Source organism: Mobula hypostoma, chromosome 21, assembly GCF_963921235.1.
Source record: "Mobula hypostoma chromosome 21, sMobHyp1.1, whole genome shotgun sequence".
Classification (NCBI taxonomy): Eukaryota; Metazoa; Chordata; class Chondrichthyes; order Myliobatiformes; family Myliobatidae; genus Mobula; species Mobula hypostoma.
This window is the reverse complement of record NC_086117.1, coordinates 22,340,629-22,358,166: the sequence shown is the minus strand read 5'-3', so window position 1 is coordinate 22,358,166 and position 17,538 is coordinate 22,340,629. Positions and strand designations below refer to the sequence as shown.

At 38.3% G+C, this 17,538-nt stretch overlaps 1 protein-coding gene across 3 annotated transcripts in view; it reads left to right on the top strand.

Annotated features, from left to right (window-relative positions):
* usp20 (ubiquitin specific peptidase 20) overlaps positions 1–17,538 on the top strand; it is a 73,482-nt gene that overhangs the window by 54,934 nt on the left and 1,010 nt on the right. The window contains exons 22-25 of one of the 3 annotated variants that reach the window (XM_063073613.1): positions 1,355–1,457; positions 2,127–2,195; positions 2,421–2,611; positions 8,967–16,013. In XM_063073613.1, the coding sequence (XP_062929683.1) occupies positions 1,355–1,457; positions 2,127–2,195; positions 2,421–2,578 (330 nt within the window). In that variant the 3' untranslated portion in view covers positions 2,579–2,611; positions 8,967–16,013. Of the gene's footprint in view, positions 1–1,354; positions 1,458–2,126; positions 2,196–2,420; positions 2,612–8,966; positions 16,014–17,538 lie in introns of those variants that run through there. The other 2 variants (XM_063073614.1, XR_010021218.1) reach the window with 2 other exon arrangements.

Genomic DNA, 17,538 nt, shown 5'->3' with positions numbered 1-17,538 from the left:
TAAATTCCTACCTAACTTTATAGAGTGAAAGCAGTATTATATAATTCCAAATCAGTTTCCTAATTGTGGGCAAATTCCTCAAGTATTAGAAAATGTATGGTTTTAACCATATCAGCAAAGCTAAAACTGCCCTGTGGAAGTGATGTTGCATTCCATTAAACTGCAACATATTTTACAAGAGCAAGAATAAACAAGTACTTGGTAAAAAAAATTATTACAAGGATATGAATCATTAAATCCACATAGAATAAAGCAGGCAGAGTGAATATGCGTACTTGTATCTTTGTTTTCCTTTTTTGACTTGCTGAGGCTGAATCACTTTCAGTTGAAAGTTTATGGCTCTTCAAGTCTTCTCACCTGTAGTTATGTCAAAGTGAGGAAATAAGCCAACAGTGTAGTATGAGGTGAGAAAAGATATTATCCAACATTGATAAGTTTGTATGCATTATAATTGAACAATATTAACATTTAGCCCATTGTTCCTGTACCATTTCTGTGAAAAAGCTATGTAGTTAGTCCCAGTCCCAGTTTCCTCCATTTAATGTCTGACCTATCTGACTAGATTAGCTTTTGCTTTGTTAGCCAAGCTTTTGTGTGAGAAAATTTAGTTGAGAAAATAAACACACTGCTTCTATATAATGTTGTTGAGAACACCATTGACTGCACAAGTTGAATCTTTGTACGTAAAGGTAGGTTCCTGTTCCTGAGGATCTTCTCTAAATCCTTCATGGCTGCTCTGCCAAGGGTGATTCTTCATTGAATTTATTTTATGTACTTAGAAAGTTGTTTTATATGCTTAGAAGTCAATGGGAAGTCAACAGAGTTACCGTGTTGAGTGACGGAATGCTAAGCTGTACACCGCACCCAGATGTTAACATCAATAGCTGTCGAGGTGCAGAGGCAATCAGAAACAAATTGACTCCCATTCACTTACTTTGTTCTCACTGGGCTAAGGACATATTTACACATCACCTTCTGTGTTGTTGGGGATTGTTGAGTTGAAAGTGATTAGCTTTGACACCAAATAATTTGCCTATGTATGTATACTCAGATTGTGAAGGTGCCTTGGTAAAAATGAAAAATTTAGTGTAAGTTTTTTTCTTTCATGTCACAATGAAGTAATTGAATCCATAAACATGATAACTTAAGAACTACTAACCTATGAGAAGGAACCTTGTTCACAACCTTTGGTTTACCCAAAAAAAGGACTCTTGAAGCCTAGGCACTGTAGTCAGTTTTCACACAATAAGTTCTCACAGGTAGCAAAGTAATCATGAATAAATAATGTTTTATTTAGCAGTGATGATGAAGCAAACAAACTCTTTGTGACCCTTCTCATTATCTTTTCATCCAGCTAAACAAAGCGTTCCAGGCTGAGGAATCCCCCTGTGTTATATACTGCATTAGTATGCAGTGGTTCCGTGAATGGGAAGGTTTTGTTAAAGGCAAAGACAATGGTAAGGAACATTTGATGGAAATGTTTCCAGGAAATCAAACAGATTGGCAGTTTCCTAAATTCCAATAGTTTAAAATTCATCGGACTATACTTAGAACCTGTCCCATGTCCAGGCAATTAAAAACTTCAAAAAAAAAGTGACACTGTTACAGCATAGTAAAGTTGTAATGTTTAAATCAGTAATTTAATTTAATCTTTGATATGTGTATTTTATAAGCAGGCCTAGGAATACAGACTTATTTGTCTTATAATCCCTAAGGACTGTAGGATCATCTTATACCAATCTGATAGTTGTACTACAATAGAGGTAATGGGGTTGTTGACAAGTTATGGCAGTCAATCAAAGAAGCCTCTGATGTTTATGTAAGGTTAAATAGCACCAAAGTACGGTGTCACAAAATATAGATTTTTTATGATGACAAAAATATTATGAGATTGCACAGTTTTCTTTTCGCTAAGGCATTCAGTAAAGTATAGCATTTCTTAACAGCATTGGATAGCTGTTGGAGGAGATGGAATGATCATACCTAGATTCTAAATGGAGTAGACATGGATAAATTGGCCTTTTCTTCCTCTGGATTATTTCAGTATACAGTACTCTGCATTGAAAGCAATTGAAGTATATATCGGTGAAAACAGCTGAATGTATTTATTTTTTTTCCTCTCCCAGAGCCTCCTGGTCCAATAGACAATAGCAAAATTGCAGTCATTAAAGGTGGCCATGTCCAACTAAAACAAGGTATGGAACCAAACAGTGGTGATTTAAGAATAAAATATTTCAAAATAGTAAAACAGGCATGGATACATTTCCTTAAAATATGTGCACTATTTAAGTGAATGTAATATTGCTATCAGTGGTAATGCAGACCAAATGTAATGGCAGATTCATGTCCCTATAGATTGAGATTTCTTTACTGATTTTTGTTTTCCTCTTGTATTTTGGTTCTCATTTTCTTTTAATTAGGTGCAGATTATGGTCAGATTTCTGAAGAAACGTGGAACTATTTGTTTACTATCTATGGTGGTGGACCAGAAATTGCCATGCGGCAGAACATTATTCAAGCTGATTTGGACAGCCCGCAAGGAGAGAGGAAAATAGAAGCCGAAACTCGTGCTGTGTGATGATAGAGCTGGGTTAAAGTAACTAGTTGAAAGGTACATTTGTTATAGGAGGAGACAAATGTCACAGACTCTTACAGAACCAAAGAAGATGGTGTTATGATGCAGATCGGCCATTTAAAAAATATTGAATTTGTAACAGGTTTGAGGGTCTAATTTTAAAAACGCAAACAACAGGAATTCTGCAGATGCTGGAAATTCAAGCAACACACATCAAAGTTGCTGGTGAACGCAGCAGGCCAGGCAGCATCTCTAGGAAGAGGTACAGTCGACGTTTGAAGCCGAGACCCTTCGTCAGGGCTAACTGAAGGAAGAGTGAGTAAGAGATTTGAAAGTGGGAGGGGGAGGGGGAGATCCAAAATGATAGGAGAAGACAGGAGGGGGAGGGATGGAGCCAAGAGCTGGACAGGTGATTGGCAAAGGGGATACGAGAGGATCATGGGACAGGAGGTCCGGGAAGAAAGACGGGGGTGGGGGGGGAACCCAGAAGATGGGCAAGGGGTATAGTCAGAGGGACAGAGGGAGAAAAAGGAGAGTGAGAAAGAAAGTGTGTATAAAAATAAATAACAGATGGGGTATGAGGGGGAGGTGGGGCATTAGCAGAAGTTAGAGAAATTGATGTTCATGCCATCAGGTTGAAGGGTACCCAGATGGATTATAAGGTGTTGTTCCTCCAACCTGAGTGTGGCTTCATCTTTACAGTAGAGGAGGCCGTGGATAGACATGTCAGAATGGGAATGGGATGTGGAATTAAAATGTGTGGCCACTGGGAGATCCTGCTTTCTCTGGCGGACAGAGCGTAGATGTTCAGCAAAGCGGTCTCCCAGTCTGCGTCGGGTCTCGCCAATATATAGAAGGCCACATCTGGAGCACCGGACACAGTATATCACCCCAGCCGACTCACAGGTGAAGTGTCGCCTCACCTGGAAGGACTGTTTGGGGCCCTGAATGGTGGTAAGGGAGGAAGTGTAAGGGCATGTGTAGCACTTGTTCCGCTTACAAGGATAAGTGCCAGGAGGGAGATCAGTGGAGAGGGATGGGGGGGTTGAATGGACAAGGGAATCGCGTAGGGAGCGATCCCTGCGGAAAGCAGAGAGGGGGGCGAGGGAAAGATGTGCTTAGTGGTGGGATCCCGTTGGAGGTGGCGGAAGTTACGGAGAATAATATGTTGGACCCAGAGGCTGGTGGGGTGGTAGGTGAGGACCAGGGGAACCCTATTCCTAGTGGGGTGGCGGGAGGATGGAGTGAGAGCAGATGTACGTGAAATGTGGGAGGTACGTTTAAGAGCAGAGTTGATGGTGGAGGAAGGGAAGCCCCTTTCTTTACAAAAGGAGGACATCTTCCTCGTCCTAGAATGAAAAGCCTCATCCTGAGGGCAGATGCGGCGGAGACGGAGGAATTGCTAGAAGGGGATGGCGTTTTTGCAAGAGACAGGGTGAGAAGAGGAATAGTCCAGATAGCTGTGAGAGTCAGTAGACTTATAGTAGATATCAGTGGATAAGCTGCCTCCAGAGACAGAGACAGAAAGATCTAGAAAGGGGAGGGAGGTGTCGGAAATGGACCAGATAAACTTGAGGGCAGGGATGTGGCCTCCTGATGTGGCCTTCTATATATTGGCGAGACCCGACGCAGACTGGGAGACCACTTTGCTGAACACCTACGATCTGTCCACCAGAGAAAGCAGGATCTCCCAGTGGCCACACATTTTAATTCCACATCCCATTCCCGTTCTGACATGTCTATCCACGGCCTCCTCTACTGTAAAGATGAAGCCACACTCAGGTTGGAGGAACAACACCTTATATTCCGTCTGGGTACCCTCCAACCTGATGGCATGAACATCGATTTCTCTAACTTCCGCTAATGCCCCACCTCCCCCTCGTACCCCATCTGTTATTTATTTTTATACACACATTCTTTCTCTCACTCTCCTTTTTCTCCCTCTGTCCTTCTGACTTTACCCCTTGCCCATCCTCTGGGGTCCCCCCCCCCTTGTCTTTCTTCCCGGACCTCCTGTCCAATGATCCTCTCGTATCCTCTTTGCCAATCACCTCTCCAGCTCTTGGCTCCATCCCTCCCCCTCCTGTCTTCTCCTACCACTTTGGATCTCCCCCTCCCCCTCCCACTTTCAAATCTCTTACTAACTCTTCCTTCGTTAGTCCTGACGAAGGGTCTCGGCCTGAAACGTCGACTGTACCTCTTCCTAGAGATGCTGCCTGGCCTGCTGCGTTCACCAGCAACTTTGATGTGTGTTGCTTGAGAGTCTAATTGATCTCTTTCTCCTGTTCCTATGTTCCCTTGACATATGCAAAAATCTTAAACTTGTGAAAACTAGAAAAATTAACATTAACTAACTGCATTTTATATTTTTGTTTAGTGAAATATTGCAATACACTTCACATTTACTATATACAGGAGTATCTAACTCTGAGACATGTAAGATATATTGGGACAAGTGACCAAAAGTTTGTTCATGGACCTAGTTTTTAAAAATATTATTAAGAAAGCAGAGAAAGAGATAACAGAATACGAGGGGTGATTGATAAGTTCTTGGCCTAAGTAGGAGTAAATTTTAGAAAACCTAGCTCATTTATTTTTCAATATAGTCCCCTCCTACATTTGCACACTTAGTCCAGTGGTCCTGGAGCATACAGATCCCTTCTTTGTAGAAGTCGGCGTCTTGAACCTCCAGAAAGTGGTCCACAGCAGAGGTGATTGATAAGTTCGTGGCCTAAGATAGAAGGAGATGAGTTATTAACTTCAAACTTGCTGCATTTTCACTCAAAGAGTTGAACTGCACATGCATGTAACAAGAGCTGTATAACTCATCTCCTTCTACCTTAGGCCATGAACTTATCAATCACCCCCCCCCATAGAATTCCAGAGTTTATGACTTAACCACTAGTTGTGGATCAATTTTCAAAATGGAGATAACTAAGACCAACATCTGGAGGCATGCAGACATTCACTTATGGATTTAAGGACTGCAGGAGGTTCCAGAATTGGAGAAGGATGAGGCTGTGGAGAAATAAAATTCTGAAGAGATTTGAAAGCACATGTGAATTTTAGAGCTTTGGCATTGTTCATGTGAGATCCACAGTAGCTCTGTGAATTTTGGCAATAGTTGAAAGAGATGTAGTATAAATTAGGATGCTAACATCGGTATTTTAAATGAGTTTTAAATTTATTATGGATTAAACTCTTCAATTCTAGTATGTACATAAGAAATCCCATTAACTGTCCTAGCATAGTCAACTGAAGTTGTGTCCAGTAGCTCAGATAATACAGTTGCGATTTTTATTAATGGGATGTAGGCATTCTTGGCAAGACCTGCATCTAATGTTCATTCTTAATCTCCTTAAGAAACTAATGGTTGAATTGCTGCAGATGATATCAAGAATTTTGCCTCATATACCAAAGAAATGGAAGTATGTCCACTTCATAGAACCTTGTGATGTAAAGATGTCTGCTAAATTGCCTTTCTGTGTGAGTTTGCCTTTTTGTCAGATGGGACAATTTAATATAGGTTTCTTTAACAGATGAGGGACTCACTGAAGGGCTTCTGGTTTCCTCTTGTAATTACAGTACTTTGATTGTTTCAGTTCAATTTCTAGCCACTCACTATGCTCAGCATATTGCTGACAGTAGATCGTCTTGTAATGGAGATGCAATTAAATGTGAAAAGAGGTGGTTGGATATTCTGAGTAACAAATAAAATGGTGGAGAAATTCAGCAGGTGAAGCAGAATCTATGGGAAGGAATAAAGAGTCTTCATTTTGGGCCAAGACCTCTCTATTGCTTTCCCTAGGTGCTGCCTGACCTGCTGAATTCCTCCACCATTTGTGTATTACTCTGGATTTCCAACATCTTCAGAATCTCTTCTGATTATGGTTAGATATTCACTGTTGGAGATGGTTATCACTTGATAATATTATGCCACAAAGCACTTCTTTCCACCTGTATTCCCAAGAACCTTGGGTATCCTATGAAATTTCTGAAGTGATAGGTGTCCATTAAGTCATGGAATCAAAATTTCTATTAAGTGATGCAATTGATGGGATGTTATGCACAATATCTCAAACCTGCATGAAGAACTATAAAGTACCAATTTGATTTCAGTTTCTTCCTGAAATATGAAACTTCTAGTCTATGTGTACTATTCAAATATATAATGATAGTTATTTTAAAATTCTCTATTCCCAAGTTGCACCTAGGGATGTTATATATCGGAGCAGTTTAAATAACTTCTCATTTCCATCTGAGTAGAAATTTATCCCTGCTTGTTAAATATCACGACACTTTATTGTGGGAACCACATCTTTCCTGGTGTTTGGGATGTACATTGGCAAATTGCCTTTTATCAAGTAGTAAATAGAATTAAAATATGCTGTTCACCAATCATCAGTGTGAAAATGGGACACTAAACTATAATTCTGGCTTAAAGGCAGGTTGGGAGAGAAAATAAGTGTTGTTTTAGGTTTGTGAGCTAACTATTGGCAAAGGTCTAGAATCTTGACATTTATTCAGACAGACAAGGAAATGGAGTATTACATATGGACGACTCTGTAGCTAAGAATGGGCTATTTGGCAGAGTTTGCTCTGTATGAGTAATTATTCTCCATGTAAGTCACGTCCAATCCTGATTCATTCAATTCCAACCGAATACTCATCAAGCAAAGAGGGAAAAAGATTTAATATTTTTGATTATCATTCTTTGACTTGATGACCTGGGAAGCAGCCATTGTTGTATATACACAATACTCTGCAGATGCTGGGGTCAAAGCAACACTCACAACACACTGGAGGAACTCAGCATGTCGGGCAGCATCCATGGAAACGATCAGTCAACGTTTCAGGCCGGAACCCTTCGTCAGGACTGAAGAGGGAAGGGGCAGAGGCCCTATGAAGAAGGTGGGGGGAGGGTAGGAAGGAGAAGGCCGGTAGATTCCAGGTGAAAAACCAGTAAGGGGAAAGACAAAAGGGTGGGGGAAGGGAAGCAGGGAGGTGATAGGCAGGAAGGTGCCTATCACCTCCCTGCTTCCCCTCCCCCACCCCTTTATATTTCCCCTTACTGGTTTTTCACCTGGAATCTACCGGCCTTCTCCTTCCTACCCTCCCCCCACCTTCTTCATAGGGCCTCTGCCGACCTCCCCCCACCTTCTTCATAGGGCCTCTGCCCCTTCCCTCTTCAGTCCTGACGAAGGGTTCCAGCCCGAAACGTTGACTGATCGTTTCCACAGATGCTGCCCGACCTGTGTTGTTGTATGTGTTGTATATCTTCCTTGATTAGACTGATAGATTCCAATTTAACACAGATTTCATCTGACCTAATGATTTCCAGCCATTATTGTTTTTAATTTTGGTGTTTCTTTCATTCAACTCCATCTATCTGTCCTACCTCTCTCATTTGTACAGTTTTTTTCTGGATTCCTCTTAGTCAATTATGCCAGCGGTCCCCAACCACCAGGTCGTGGACCGATACCGGGCTGCAAAGCATGTGCTACCAGGCCGTGAGGAAACGATATGAGTCAGCTGCACCTTTTCTCATTCACTGTCACGCACTGTTGAACTTGAACATAGGGTTGCCAGCTGTCCTGTATTTGCCGGGACATCCCCTATATTGGGCTAAATTGGTCTGTCTCGTATTTCCCCCGCTAAGGTAAAGTATTCCTATGCCGAAATGGCGTGAATCGAAGAAGCAATTACCATTAACTTATATGGGAAAATTTTTTGAGCGTTCCCAGATGCAAAAAATAACCTAACAAATCATACCAAATAACACATAAAACCGAAAATAAATAACACTAACATATAGTAAAAGCAGGAATAATATGATAAATACACAGCCTATATAAAGTAGAAATAATGTATGTACAGTATAGTCGGGAAGATGAAGGCAAAACCAATTTGTAGGGGGAAAAATCGGCACGTATGCGCTTGCGCACATCACATGCGCACGTCACGCATGCACACACAGGTGCCTGCGCAAGGCTTCATGGTCATGGTAGTCTTTCCTGGGGGAAAGTGTCCCAGGATTTGACTGCTACTTTTGTCCCTTATTTGGGAGTGAGAAAGTTGGCAACCCTAACTGTAAAAGACATGTTGAGGAGAGTTTAACCCTACTTGAACACCCCCCCCCCCCCGTCGGCCGGTCCACAAGAATATTGTCAATATTAAACCGGTCCGTGGTGCAAAAAAGGGTGGGGACCCCTGGATTATGCGAATCAGCTCAAGTAGACTTCCATAGTCAAGTCATTTTTGGGTAATGAAGTTTGACAAGCAAAAACAAAATGCAACAAATAGAAATAACTTGAACTGATCATCATAGGAATCCTCATGCAATTGTTCAACCAGCAAAGACTAACAAGGAATAAATCTTTTTGTTTTGCAGGCTATGATACTGAGTTGAAGGTTGTGAAAACTGCAACTTTTGCACCTGTGATGAATCTTTGTGAGCACTTTGTAATTTAACTGTAGAAATTCTCTTTTTTTAAAAAAAAGTTTTATTTCTTTCTGAGTAAATGTATAGCTAAATCAAAAGAGTGCTTGGCATTATACACTGTATAGTAGACAATGCTATGGAAATATAATGCTGTACCAACCTAAACCTAACTGTATTTCATTAGAGGCTACATTATCTATCTAATATACTGTGGATTCCGGTTAATTGGGACACATCGGGACCAGTACAATTTGGCCAGTTAAGTGGCTGCCCCAGTTAGCTGAAGTTTCATGGTAATGGTAAAAAGGTATAAAAAAGACGATCTACCATTTAACTGAGTAACAAATTATGTGTTTAAGTGAAATACAGAATAAATTAGAAGACCAAAAATGCTACTACAGTGCTATAAAACTATGTATTAGTTCCTAGTAGTTACTGATGGTTTGCTGTAGTGTTCTTTTGATTGACTGACTGTAAATGAACAAAATCAGCTAAAACACTTAGTGCAGATAATGAACTGCCTTCACACAATGCCTTTGACAATTTCATCCTCCAAATCTTCATTTTCATTGTAACATTCAAGATGATTACCGATACCTTCAAATGCTTTGTTGCTCCTAACTTGTTGAAGTAGTGAAGTTGTTCCATTTTTACTTCCAGCTGTTTGTGGCATCTCCAAGCTTGAATTCTTGAAACCACAGTGAGCAAAACAGTTCCGAATTGTCTTGCTGCTTATTTCTGGCCAGCTATCAGTGACAAAAATGGCTGCATTTTGAAGACAATCCAAAACATCCAAAAATGTACCAGTTAGTGGGTTAATTGGTCATTGTAAATTGTCCCTTGATTATGCTCGGTTTAAATCGTGGGTTGCTGGGCAGTGCTGTTTGAAGGGCTGAAAGGGCCTATTCCACACTGTATCTCTAAATTAAAATGTAAAAAAACAAATACACATTACTGATATTGTAAAACTGTTTGTTCTAAGCACAGTGTGGTGTCTAATGGGGACACAAGTGCAGACGACTGACACTAGTTAGAAAATGTTCGGCAACAGTCTCTTGTCCAAAACTAAGCAGCATAGTGTCTCAAATAAATGAAGGTAATCCCATCTATTTTGTTAATTAGTGTTTATTCTTTAAGAGTTGCCCCAAAATAAATGGCTGCCAGATTAACTGATTGCCCAATTAACCAGAATCCACTGTATATGTATAAAAGTTAAGTTGTTCTTTCAAGTCGGTAAGTCATTTATATTTCTTAAAGAATCTTTACAACAGACTAATGACACATACAACACCCTACTGAAGTGGTCTTGAGCCTGATGTATTAAGTGAATTCTTCACATGGAAGCTTTTGTGGAGAAAATGTTTCCCAGTGGTTTTGTTGGTGACTTTACAGTGAGAAAATGGAAAGTTGCAATGTTGCGGCAAAAACTGACCACAATGTATGAACTAGCATAGAAGACTAGTGATCAGGCCAGCTGCAGAGAACTATTTCTTTTCTCTTCATTGAGATTTTAATGAGTTTAATACATGCCAAGATCTACTGAAAAGTAGCTGTTTTTGCCTTTATACAGAAATATTTGAAGTCTTTAAATGTCAGTGAAGTGCACTGGTCACTGCTGTTGCAAATTTTGCTTTGTTTCACTGTAATCTAAGCAGCAGGTATTGGATTCTTGAAGTGATATTCATTTTTGAAGTAATATTCCCTTCACACTAGTTTTTGACCCTTTGGTGCATCATTTCGTACCTTGGGAGACAGGCAACTTTTCATGAGCTTTATGACTGAATGCTAGACTTTTAAGTGTTTGTGAGACATTTAGCTTGTTCTGACTTTGTAATTTCAGTTTGGTTTTTCTTGAAACGAACATTGTCTAAATGTTCTGGCCATAAGATCCAGAGAAGTTTAGGGCTTCTTCAAACCAGACTGTGTGTTTGCCAAAGTTTAAAGCCATTCTTGATGGAAAAGCATACAGTTTAAATTATCTTCTGAATTCTGCCTGAAAGAGCAATTGGACAGAACCATTGTTCCACATTTTAAATTAATTAACAGGAGCAGCCAAGTTTAGAATATGTATGGTCTCATGAGTAGCAGTTTAGAAGGATTTGTGGGGTTCATGCCAGTACAGATATATAATAAATTGCAGTAATCTGTGCCATTTGTGTACCAATTGACTTAAGACTGGGATAGCCGCCGTGGAATTTCTTCCTAGCTTGGGAAATTCTGGAATTTTCTGCACCAGAAGCTGTATATGCACCGGCCAAGGGTTTGTTCAGTGTAAAGACAAACAGATTTTTAAGCAGCATGGGTAGTGAGGAATAGGGAGAAAGAATTGTAATGATTGTAATCTGAGTAGAAGCTCTTACTGATGTGACCTTCGTGAATGCTGAACCAAACCCTAGATTTGTTTCTTCTTCTCGATGTTTCATTGTTTGTATTTGAATGTGCACATTGAAATACCAACTTGCCTAGAACTTTAATTGAAGTCTGCAGACATCAAAATAGATGATAATCTTAGAAAAATCAAATATTACTATTAATTCATTTGTGTAAGATCACTCATAATCACATACTAATTTCCCACTTTTCTCTGTTTCTAATTTAGTTTGCTACAGCAATTGGACTTATTATTTTAAATAATACATTATTGAAGTTCTGAATTGCAAAATTGTGGGAAATTTGTGATTTACAATGATAATTCAGAATTGATATATAGTAAATTCTCTTTTTATACACACACCCACACACCCACCCACCCCTGAACCTATTCAATGCTACATTTAATAACTGACCAATTAGTTATAAGATTTTCATTGTTAGGTTTATGTAATTGTGTATGCATTCGAGAACTCTTAATTGCTATAAATCTAGTCATCCTTTTCATAAAAAATATACCAGTATTAGGATTTTTACTGCTAATTGAAGAAGAATAAGCTCTGTATATTTTTTTTATTTGAAAAGAATGACTAGGTCTACAAACAGAAACATAAGGGATTCCACAGATGCTGGGAATACATACAGAATGCTAGAGGTAAAAGGCAGGATCACCTAGTGGCCACCCATTTCAAATGACTTCCCATTCACGTACTGCTATGTCTGTCCATGACCTCTCCATTGCCATGAAGAGGCCAAAATCAGGTCGGAGGAGCAACACTTCATATCCCATTTCTTCCTTCTGGGTCCCCTCCTTTCTTTTCTTTCATGGTCCACTGTCATCTCCTATCAGACTCTTTCTTCAGTTCTTTATCTTTTCTACCTACCCCCTCACAGTTTCTTACTTCATTTCACCTTCCTCCTGGTCTTACCTATCACTTGCCAGCTTGCACTCCTTCCCCTCCTCCCCATCTTATCTGATTTTTGCTTCTGCCCCCTTCCTTTCCAGTCCTGGTAAAGGATCTCATTGAGAAACGTCGACTATTTAATCCCCTCCAATGATGTTGCCTGATGAGTTCCACCAGCATTTTGTGTGTGTGACTAGCTTTACAAAATTGAAGTTTTGCAATACACACTCCATTACATAAACCCAGCAATGAAAATTTTATAATTACATAGTCAGTGATCAAATGTAGCCTTGAATTGGTTCAGGTATACGTGTGAGAAAATTTAGTATGCATAATTTTTAGAATTATCAGGTTAGTTTGCTCAATTTCCCATAATTTTGCGATTTAGTACTACGATAATTTATTATGTAAAATTAGAGATCCAATAGCTTTGGCTAAGCAAAGTAAGAAACAGCAAGTTCTTGTTCTTGAACTGTAGGCAATATTAAATAAATAAATCAATGGTAACGTTTGAATTTTGAGTTTAGTGATTAGTTTTGCATGGTGTAAACTGATGTACATTCTGTCTGACAATAGATTTGGTTTGAAGCAAACTGCACTGTTGTGTTCAGCAAATTGCTATTAACTTAGTTTCTCTGCATCACGAGAATATAGATAGATGTCTACAGTCTCTCACCCAAGAGCAGGAATTGAGTATGATAATTTACAGTATCATTATTTTGTTTTGGCAAAGTTGTACCCTATTTTGTTCTGATTCTTTCTGCTTACTTATATCTGCCTTACTACCACCTTCCTCGACAAAATTCCAGTTCTGAATTTTGACCGAATGGTCTTTCTGTCCAGGTATTCTAGTCCAGTATACTTGACATTGAAGAGCACAGGATTTAGTTCATCTGTATAACTACATATGTGCAGGCTTTTTCTTTAAAACAGCGTATTTAGTTGACTCTTTTGTTAAAATAATTGAATAATAGTTTTCTACCTCGTCATTTGAGATTAGTGATAGTTTGATGCTGTCCTGTTTTGCTGTAAAGGGGTTTGGGATGTGTTACCCAGACGCTTGTATGTTCAAAATTGCCTTAAACCCAGGAACATGAATTTCTTTTAATTTTGTAAAGAGAGGATGGTTAGGTGGAAAAGTACGGAGAAAAATATTTAAAATGTTTGAAAACCAAGCAAAGCAGTAATTTGTTTCTGTGTAGAAATACAAAAGAACATTTTGACTTCTGACAAACTACAATTTCAAACAGCTGGTGAGAAGCTTGAATTATCTGGATAGCTTATTTCATTGAGTTGCCTTCATTTCAACCTCTCATAGATCTTAGTGCTACATCTTCCAACACTAAATCATTTGGATAGTTCATATATTCTGGTCCAAATTGGCACTTTATTTTTTTCCCAATACTGAATTACTACCAACATCTGACTGTAAAACAGCCCTGATATTTTAACCAGTGCAAATAGGGATAATTCACACTCCGGTAATCAAATGATTTTTCCTCGCTCACGAAAAGGTAATATGAAATTGAGTCAAGGTGGAGGGGAAATGTTTATTGATCGTGAGAAGATTGGAAATGCACCAAAATTTGCATACATATGATTGATACAAATAATACTATATTTATCCAGGCATTGTTCACAATGAGGTATGTTGGCAAAGTGTTTTCGTCTAGCTGAAAAGTTCTGACAATTGAGTTCGTGCATCTTATGATTATAAGGTGCCGAAACAGTAAGTGTTAAGCATGCTGCATGCAAGATGTAATATAATGGAGCAAGTTCACAAAATGTGGTATCTGACAGTGAACCTGTGGGACTTTGTTGTGTGAATTGATATTTCCATGGTGCAAGGTTAAATATTGGTCCACACCAGTTGTTCTGCATTTGAACCATATTGACTTCCTTTGTAAGAATGTGCTAGAGAAGAACAGCCCCATGGATTGGTCCTGATAGCAACAATGGGTTGCTTGGACTCCAGCCCTGGTGATAATTCTGACTTTTTAAGGCAGTAATTTTCACTGCTGTGAACTAATTGCGTAAAAACAGTTGTGTTGAGTAGATCAAGGATGGTATGTACAGCCATATATAGTTTCCAGATTTGAAGTATTCACTGCACAATAGGAACCCTTGTCTGTTTCAAAATAATATTTCAATGTGATGTTTTTAAGAAACAATTCACTTTTGTTAAGCTCCTTTGTCAAGGATTCTGATTTTCCAGAAGCGTTTAAAATGTTTGTAAGATAAAACATTGCACAAATTTATTTTTTGTAACTAAATATTTGTTCAGAGTCTCCAAAATATTTGTCATGATGTGCACCCAATATGGATTGCTCAGATTTAAAGTTTTCAATTTCTGAATGTAATTGAAGCTAATTGAATTATAAAGGAATTTTGTTGAGTAGATATGACAAATGATTACCACAGTGTACAGCTTTAGAGTTACAGCTAGACCATTCCAGAGTGAAATCAGAAAGCACTTTTTCATGTTAAGGATAATGAGGCCTAGAATTCTCTCCCCAAAAATATGTGGATGCTGGGTTAATTGATTTTGATCTTAAGGACGGAGATCAAACAGTTAAAGGACCAAGTGGTATGGAGCTACTGCAAATTGAGGTCAAATCAGCCATAGTAATCTTAAAATGACAAATTTGCTCTGAGGACCCAATTGGCCTTCTGCTGTTGTTATGTTTCAAATGCGATATGTACCAGTTCAGCAATGGCGAATGGAGGAAGCAGTCTTCTATAATAGAAGAATCTTGACCCTGAAACAGTGATTTAACTTGTTTGTTGCATTTTTTACTGGAGCACTGCATTGAAAAATGTTTCGAGAAGTATTTGCCTTAAGAACTGGAAAATATTTCTGATTGATGTTTTGCTATGTCAGTGGCATATGTAGTAAATTGTGAGATTGGGATATTGCCAAAAATACTCTGAAATTTCCCTTTTGCAGATTCCATTTGCTTTCATAAGGTCACTTGTGAATGCTTTGAAACTGACGATGTGTAATCAGAGTGCATAACTAATTTATCCCAAATATGTTGAGGAAAATCCTGAGAGCTTTTTACAAAGTATTCTGTAGTTCAGAAGTTTCTGAAGATTTCACTATGATCGAAGTTTGCTACTCCAGCTATAAAATGGAATGTGTATTATTTACATTGGCCAGATTTTGCTGATTTTAATATCATAACCTGCTACCTTGGCCCCATTGTAAAAGTGGAAATAATCTGCTGTAACCTTTACCTTGTGTAGTGATTGCAAAATGGATACTTAAATTATTCTCACAAATATAAACCTAGTATAGAGTTTCATTATTGCTTCATAAGTAATGCAGGTCTAAGTGCACACGATATTTAAATAAAGTGAAATAAGTGGCATGAATAGTTTTGTTTAATTCCTTGATTCTTTTTATATGCTTTGAGCTATAAATAACATGACTAAATTTTATCAGAATTATGAGAATAGTTTTAGTTCATTGTTATCATTTTCTCAAGTTTATTACCCATTATTTTTGATATTCACAAAAAGTGCTGTGTTATTCAAGCAGAACTATTTTACTTGTTGCATGCATTTAGTGATGGGCAGATTGTTTTAAACCCATCCATTCTAATCAATACAAAAAAATTGATAATTTGCACAGCTCATTTCAATGGAAGCATGTTCTGTGAAATTTCCATTTAAGAATATTGCTAACAGAGTTAGAAGACAATTTTGGAAAATTAAGTGATGGCTTTTAAATAATCTACATTTATCATAGCACATTTGTAATAATCTGTATAGTGAACTAGTTTTCATGGGAAACAAAGCTCTTTTCTACTCATCAACTTGATGTCTATTTCATCTGGTTTTGCAATCTTGAAAATGAGAAAATGGTGTATTTATTATTGCTTTACAATGTTTACTCTTGTGTGATTACTTATTCATTATTGTACAAGCACCCAAATTCTATTTATACTTTAGGAACACAATATAAGTATTAGGAGCAGGAATAGTCCATCTGAGCCTTTCAACCAAACCCTGCTATTTGTCAATATCTTTGCTATCTTTTACCTCAGCTCTGTTTTCTCAGATGAACCCTGCATCCTTTGATCCCCTTAATACTCAGTAATCTACTAATCTCTGCTTTGAATTAACCAAATGCCTGAGTATGCACAGCCCTCCAGAGGAGAAAATACCAAAGAGCCTCCATTTCTGAGAGAAGAAATTTCCCTTCCTTTCACTCCTAAATGTCTACGTGATATTCTGAGAATGTGATCCCCAGTTGTGACTAAACCCTCCCTGCATTTTACCTTGTTAAGCCTTGTAAGAGCTTTGTAGATTTCATTGAGAACATTTTAGAATATTGCTCACTTTTCTAAATGACAGGCCCAGCCTACTTAATCTCCGCACGTATGGCAAACCTACCAGCCCTGGAAACATTGCTGCATTTGCAATAGCAGAATCACATCTTTCCATTTGTTTGATTTGTTTCCTCCACGTTGTAAGAATTATTTAGTTAACTTTTGAAATAGACTTGTTTGTCACATGAAGTTGCAGAAGCTGACCACAACCATGCATAATACTCTAAATGTAGTCTACAAGCCCCTATGCAATTGCAGTAAGACTTCCCAACTACTGTATTCAATTTCTCTCCTTAACAAAGTCTTAATATACCATTTACTTTCCTAATTACTTGTGGAACCTGCATGTTGGCATCGAATGACTAGTGTACAAAGATACCTAGGCCCCTTTTGGAACAAAAACCCAACCTGTCTGCATTTAAAAGGTACTCGTGCTTTTTACAATTCATACATTCTTTTAAAATAACTGCATTGTTCTCACCCACTTGCTTGTAAAAATGGTTGAAGATGATGTACATATCCTTCTCCTATTTGCTCTAATACACTTTCAGAAACCCCAGAAGGGAGCAATATGTAATTTAACAGAATACACTTAAATAGTTAAGGTCATAGGACTATTTTTTGGGAACGCAGAGTGGGTCAGAATGTAATGGCTGAAGAAGAGGATCTTGGGGTTAATTGTAGATTTGAATCTCTGACAGTGATTCCTACTTGTTGCATGATTTGTCAATGAGATATTTAATAAGAAACAGTGTATTGCTCTGATTTAAACCTTTGTGATATCTCAGAAGGTTTTGCAAAGGAGACAAGATTTCCAAACTGTGGTTTATATAAGTTCTCCTATATTAATTCACAACTAATTTAAATATTTCAATTTTGGACAATTGATTTTCTCCATGTATAATAACATGT